The sequence below is a fragment of the Macrobrachium nipponense genome, chromosome 33 (assembly GCF_015104395.2).
Source record: "Macrobrachium nipponense isolate FS-2020 chromosome 33, ASM1510439v2, whole genome shotgun sequence".
In the NCBI taxonomy this organism is placed as follows: Eukaryota; Metazoa; Arthropoda; class Malacostraca; order Decapoda; family Palaemonidae; genus Macrobrachium; species Macrobrachium nipponense.
Window position 1 is genome coordinate 37088368 of NC_087219.1, and position 7500 is coordinate 37095867.

The following is a 7500-nucleotide window of genomic DNA, read 5'->3' on the forward strand; positions in this document are numbered from 1 at the left end:
CCGCAGGGACGGTTTATTTCTCATGGAATGATGACACGAAGAGAATGAGCATTCCACATATCGATGCAGGAGCGGCCAAAGTTGATATGATTGATTCAATTACGATTAAACTCAGTGCTAAAGCAGCTAATATGTTTGGTTTCAATGAAAAAGTCAGGTATTTAATATACAGTTCGGGTGCGTTGAGACCTCATCACGGTAGAAATATATTCCATCAAGGCGTTGAATACATTTACCTGTATTCGGGTATCGTTCAACCTACCATCTTGGGTGATAAAATGGTTAATCTCTTAGATTGCTTCACGTTAGGATGTGCATGTGGTAAAGGTCTGCATAATGCCATTTATAAACCTTTAAATACCATTGACGTATTGGATTACATTACTACCGATGTCTCGGATCAGAACGGTGAAGAAATAATGTTTACTGAAAATGGAGTTCTATCATGCAGTCTGCATATAAGACCTAGATAAAACGCTATCGAACTTTTCTTATAAATACCATACGTGACATATACCCGTCATAGTATTTAACCGACATGGCTGGTGTCACACCATATATTGAGCAGTCTCGGCTGTTTAGACACGTATACCAAAAATACACCTTCAAAATTTGCCAATAGATTACCTACACCTATATTATTACCTAATGGGGTTGAATATGAAGTAGGTTTAGCTTCGATCATGTTCCCGGGGAGTTATTACGCTATATTATCCAAAGATGATTTATTCACTCTCGAATTTATTACAGAGCGTCATAAACGTGATAGGCATACATATTTGTATAGACCGAGAATAGCAATGTTAGCGGGGGATATGGAGAGACTCGTGAGAGCTCTTAATAAGGATGTGTATGATTATTTGAAAGTTTATTACAGTGATAATTTCATAAATTATTTTAATAGTAACGGTATATTTCATTGGGATGAAGAAAAGGGGAATAACCTCAACATATATCTGTATAAATTATGTGAATTAGTCATGGGGAAACAGCGGAAAAAACATTGGATGGTACATCTGGCGAGGAAAGGTGGTAACCCCCAAAGCCCTCATTTGGTCACGTTGTTATTAATCACTGACGACCACGTCGCGTTGATTAAGGATATATTGGTATTCGTGAAGAAGTTCCGACACGGATTCAAGCAGGGGCAGGGGATTGAGCACGCGGGTGATATGTGTTACAATTGTTTGACTTTGTTTAATAGTCCCACCATCCGTGAGGCACACACACAGGCCTGTGCTGCTCGAACCACTGTCGAATACCCAGAACCCGGCCAATTTAAACAGTTTACTAAAGTTAAAGCTCTGCTGCCAATCTCGCACATGGCTTTCCTGGATTTTGAGGAGTATAATATTCAACCGAAGACCGGAGAAGATGACCCGAGAATAGTATCTCGGCAAAAAGCTTTCGCTTACTGCTACGTGATCGTTGACAGTAGAACGGGGGAATATTGTACCCATAGACTAAGTCATGGAGAGAAATGCGTTGATGATTGTTTGCAGAACATGAACCGGGACTGGGCATTATTGCGTGAACGAATGCGTGCGTACCCTTTACATATGACTCCTGAATCCACCCATAAGTTTGAAGCGAGCACTCATTGCAAAGGACGTAACGTCGAATTCAAGGCTGGAGTCACGAAAATGCGACATCACGCTCATTTTGTGGCACGGGACAACTTTGTGTGTGCACTGTGTCAACAGTGTAATTTGAATATGCAATTTAAGGAGCCAACTTTAACAGTGTTCGTACACAATTTGTCATATGACATCGCCCTGGTCTTGAAAGAGGCGGGGGCTCAGCATGATTTTGAAATTCTGAAACGCGAGTAGGTAGTAAATTTACTCGGCCAGATCGGGCAATCTGAGATTCGTGGATAGCAACAACGTGATTAGGGGGACCCTTTCTAGTCTCGCCTCGAGTCATATCAAACAGAAAGGTTCCCTCGAAATCGCACGTCAGTTGTTAACCCAGTATTCTCGGGATTGTCTCAATTTAGTTTTGGGTACGGGTAAACAGTACTACCCTTATGATTATGTGACGGATTTCAATATCCTGCGAAAGCCCGGCATCCCTTCTCGAGAGTGTTTTGATTCGGAACTTACAGGAGAAACCCCTTCCAGCGGGGGCTATGCACACGTGGTCAAGGTTTGGAACGCCGCTAATTGCACCAATCTTCTAGATTACACCATTTTGTATTTGTTAATGGATGTGGGATTATTAGCCGACACTTATTTAGCTTGGAGGAAGGCTGCCATGGCGCAATTCGGACTAGACCCCGCCCGTTACCTGACTTCTACCTCTCCTCACTCGATGCTTTCCTATATTCCTCTAAAATTCGTCTCCCCCTCATTTCAAATGGTGAACTCTATCAATTAATTTGTAGAAACATCTGCGGCGGTTTTTGTAGTCTAGTTCGAAGGTAATGCGTAGCTAATAATCCAGAGTTAAATCCCAGTTTTAGGGTGGGTGATCCTCAATCGTATATTTTATACGTTGATTTCACCAGTTTGTATCCCACAGTTATGAGTAAATACAAAATGCCCTTGGGTGAAAAAACTGAACTTTCCCCTGTCGAATTAGAAAGTTTTGTCGCTAGCGATATTACCGCCATTGATTCACAGGGTGAATACGGTTATTTCAATACTGCTCGATACCAAACCAGTTAGACGGGATGTTGCTACAGACGGATGATCTCCCTCTCGCCATTCATCACATGAATGTGACTCACCAGGATCTATCACCCTATAGTAAAAACCTAATGAATAAGTTCAAGGTGAATCTACCCAAGAAAAATGTTAAGTTGACGGGTACGCATTTACCCATGCGTAATCACTTGATCTGTCTTCCCTTATTACAAAGTTGATAAGGCTCGGTCTCGAAGTTGATGTAATAAGGAAAGTGTACAAATTCAAACAGGATTTTTATTTGAGGGAATATATTCTGGAGAATGCCGAAAGGCGTGCTAAAGAGACCGATCCGGACAAGAGGAAACACCATCAAAATCATAATGAATGGTCTTTTTGGTGGTCACTATAAAAATTAATTGAATTATTCTACCCGAACTGTCGTCACCACCGGTGAAACCTCTCTCCTCAGGAATGTGTCCAAACACAAGTACAAGTCTTTGGAAAAACTGGGTAACGACAGGTACATTGTAAACCATTGCAAAGAGTCTGTTATGGCTGAACCCCGATTCCCCCGATATCAGTTTCAGTATACTAGACATGGCGAAGGTAGATGTATCGGTTCTATTACGACGTTCTTCGAAAGCAGTATGTACACACGAGTTCAGCTCCTTATACCGACACTGACAGCTTGATCTTTTCCCTGGTGACTGATAACCTCAATCGGGAACTGAAGGGTGCGCTCAAACCTTACATGGATTTGAGTAATTTCCCCAAAACTCATGAATTGTATGATGAGTCACGTAAGGGGGAACTCGGGTTAGTGAAGGTTGAAACGGGGGCTGAACTCATGAGGGAATTCATCAGGTTAAACCTAAAGTTTATTCGTATCTGACGGAAAAACTAGTCGTAGTAAAACACCTGAAAGGTGTACAAAGGTGCCGGCAAAAGACCATTCCACATGACCAGTATCGAGCTGTAATCGAAAAGAATGAGATTACTTATACTCGTGTGCACAATTTGCAATGAGTAGGAGGCACGATGTGTCTTACGAGCCAGCGAAAGGTATTCTCTCTGTCCTTTATAGAGGACAAGAGATATTATGTGACACCTTATAAATCGTTGGCTTATGGACATCCAGACATTGGGGTGGAGGAGGGTACAGTGGAGGAGGAGGAGGGGGAGGGGGATGGGGAGGTAGAGGAGGAGGAGGAGCTAGAGAGGGTAGTGGTGGCGCCGGTAGTAGCGGCAATCTCTCCAATTTTAAATATTCCTGCTCCTAGCACCTCGAGAATTCCTACTCCTCCTATTCCTCCGACCCTACATCCATCACATCATTTCCCACGGGTGAAAGGGATGTTCAAAAACGTCGAAGAGAGAATAGTAAAAATATACAATGTTTTAATTCCTCTCTCTCTTCGACGTCTTTGACTTCTCGACGGGAAATGGTTCCACCCTCTCCTCCAGTTAAACGGGGTCGTATCCACACCTTGCCGGCCGGGGTGTCATAGTTTATATATTTTACTATATATTTATCGTATATTTATATTTTTTTAATATATATATTGTATATAATGATTTTTATTATATAATTATATACACAGTTAGTTTTTTATATTTTTGAATTATTATATTGTATTTTTTATTATACTTTGCATTTTTACTGTACGCTCTATTTTTATATTGTAGGAAAAACCTGTTTGTATTCATTATGAAATTAAACAAATATTATTGCCGTCAACTTCCATTCACCTAATTATTATTAACTGGCTGTATATAAAAAGGAGCGCGTAAAGTACACAATATAGTCTTAAACGCGCTAACATCATGGCCGCGACAGGTCCCTTCCTGGGCAGTTGTTAGACCCGTTCGCTAATCCCGCTCGTATTATCATAGCTGGGTTTAGTAACAGTGGCAAGTCCGTGCTATGTCAAAAATCATTGAACTCTATGAAACGCGTTTCCAATACATTTTATATTCCGGGGTATCTGAACACCCCCTCGAAACGCATCCTCAATAGGTCCCAAATTTAAAGTATCCAAAGAAATTTTAAATCCCTTTGATTACGCTGAAAAGGGGGAGACGGGAGGTTAATAAAGGTCTATTATTCATACTCGATGATTGCTTCCTCGAGGCTAGTGATAATAAATTTGTGACTAACGCCTTCACAGCGGGACGCCATTCATCTATTTCAGTTATATTCATAACGCAGAATATGTTTCATTCGGAAACGTTTAGTAGAAGTATAAACTTGAATTGCTCACATTATATTCTAATGAAAAATCGTGATTTTAGTCAAATTGAACTTTAGGTCGGCAGTTATTTGGCCGTCAAAAGCGTCAGCCTTTTCGGACATATATAAAAAGGCCCTATCACGTAACCGCTACGGTTATTTGTTAGTAGACTTCGCTCCGTCAACACTGAACTGTTACAGCTCCGAACTAATATTCTGGGTGAAACGGAATATCAAATAGCTTACCAATATGGATAAAGAACGGATAAAACTGCTAAAAACTTTGTACGGAGATGCATGGGGTGTGGGTAGTTTCAGCGGGGTGGACTCTTTATTCAGAGTAGCGAAAAATCTGAATAGCCAAATTACTCGTGAAAATGTTAAAGAATTCTTACGTGGGCAAAAGTCTTACACACTGCATAAAGTCACTCAAAAAAAATTCCCCAGAAGAAAAATCATGTCACCTAAACCGAGAGTAATAGCGAGCACCGATTTAGCTGATATGTCCAAATTAGCTAGGTATAATAATGGGTTTAAATATTTGCTAGTCTTTATTGACGTGTTTTCCAGATATCTACAAATTGTTCCCTTGAAAAAGAAGGATGGTGTACTATGCGTCGCGCTTTGAGAAGGTTATCGAATCTACCGAATTTTGGGAATTTCACGTTTTTGAATAGCAATGAGGGTAGGGAATATTATAACAAACACGTCAGAGAATATCTAGATAGTAAAAATATAAAATTATATAGCGTTTATTCGAGAGAAATCAAATCCTCTATAACTGAAAGAGTCATAAGGACTATTAAGGGTCGGATATATAGATATCTCACACATAAGAATACCTTAAAATACATTAACGTCTTGCGCGACATTGTCAGAGTTATAATCATACCACCATAGAAGTTTGGGTCGCACCCCGCAAGAGGTTCACGCATTAACGGATAGAGATGACATTGAACCGTCAATTCTCGAGTATGTATAAAAAGGCTGTTCTCGTTCATCCTCCCGCCATTTCGCTTTTGAATGTTGGAGACGTACGTATTGCCGATGAGCATCGCAACGCAATTTTTAGGAGGGGATATACAATTCAAAATACTCTGGAAATTTTTAAAATCCGAAAAGTGATACAAGGCAAAATCCGGTCGTATACTTCTTGGAAGATTTAGCGGGTGAAGAAATAAAGGGCGTATTTTATCGTGAAGAATTAATTCGCACAAATCTACCAGAAACGTATGATATCACTATTCTGGGAAGGAGGAGGAAAGATAATAAAACTCAATATACGTTCATTGGAAAGGTTATCCGAGTCAATTCAATTCTGGGTTGATGAATCTCAAATTGTACAGATATGAACCGTAAGCAACCTTTAATATGTAAAAATAAAAACTTTATTTTATTCATCTCTGGTTTATCACCCAGTGAAAGAAGTAAAGTTATTCCCATCTTAAACGGTGGTTTGGTGTCTACTCTCTTGGAAATTTTTAGAAATTTTCTTTGTGGTAATCTAACTCAAGATAAGAAGTTTATTAAACACTTAAGAAATTATAGACGAGTTGGTAGGGAGTCTTTTTAATTGAAAATGAAGGAGTTTTACGTTATCCCTGCCATTACCTACGAGAGGTTAATGAATAGAAAAGAGGTTTGTGATGGTGATACTAATAGCCTGGAGGGTACTGGCAAGTTGGATACGGCAGCTGTTAGTAGTAGCGGACACGTCTCCCTTAATATCCAAAAACCACCTATGCCGGCTATATCGCTCACGGGACCTCCTCCTCCTCCTCCTCCCCCTCCTATAGAAAATGTAGGTGCAGTGACTGGAGGGGAGGTGGTAAACGCCCCCATTACATTGAAAACAATTAAAGGGGACATGACTCGCAAAAAGAGCAATCGCGATTTAACAGGTATTATTCCAATATATTTTAAAGAACCTCAAAAGTCATACGTTACGGCTTTTGTTAAGCACTTACAAGATTCTAACACGGTTGAATGAAATGAAGAAGGAGATTTAATTCATCCGCTCGCAGATTATAATATTTTAGATATAGCTCGAGAATTTCAAGGGAATAAAAAAACCCACGTTGATAATATTTCGAATTATCGCTACTTCATTGAAATGGCGGGGGTTAAAGATTGGATGTTAAGGAATATAGCCATTAAAAAACAAATCGAAACGTGGCGAAATATGGGGAAAAAGGGAGGAGGAGGAGGAAGAGGAGGAGGAGGAGGGGGTGGGAAGGTGAGGGCGGGACATGCGAAAAACAAGATGGCGAGTGTGTGGGTGGCTTATTAACATTTTAGGAACAATGATACCGGAGCTGTTTAGTCACATGATACTGATTTTGATAAAATGAGTCATGTGTGGATGACCTTTGGCGTGAGGGAATGATAAGACTTGATGCTTCGTCACAACTGGTTTGTAATCAGTGATTGTGATAGAGAGTTCTCGGGTTGAGGGTCTTTCGTAGCTCATTATCTCTTGAAGGATTGTCACATCAAGACGTGAACTCTCGCCATGGCTTCATCAACCTCCTCGTGCAAGTTAGTGAAAAACTTGTTAGCTAAATTTAAAAGCTTTGAGGTGTTAGATGAAACGTCGTCGTCTTTGATACACGGTCGGGAAAGTGCTGGAGAAGATGTTTG

The 7500-nt window shown here is 40.3% G+C and overlaps 1 protein-coding gene across 1 annotated transcript in view; it reads right to left on the reverse strand.

The window, feature by feature from the left end:
* Window positions 1-3530: 3530 nt before the first annotated feature.
* LOC135202837 (uncharacterized) overlaps window positions 3531-7500 on the reverse strand; it is a 48049-nt gene continuing 44079 nt past the window's right edge. The window contains exon 3 of the mRNA XM_064232296.1: window positions 3531-3603. Coding sequence (XP_064088366.1) covers window positions 3531-3603 — 73 coding nt within the window. The remainder of the gene's footprint in view (window positions 3604-7500) is intronic.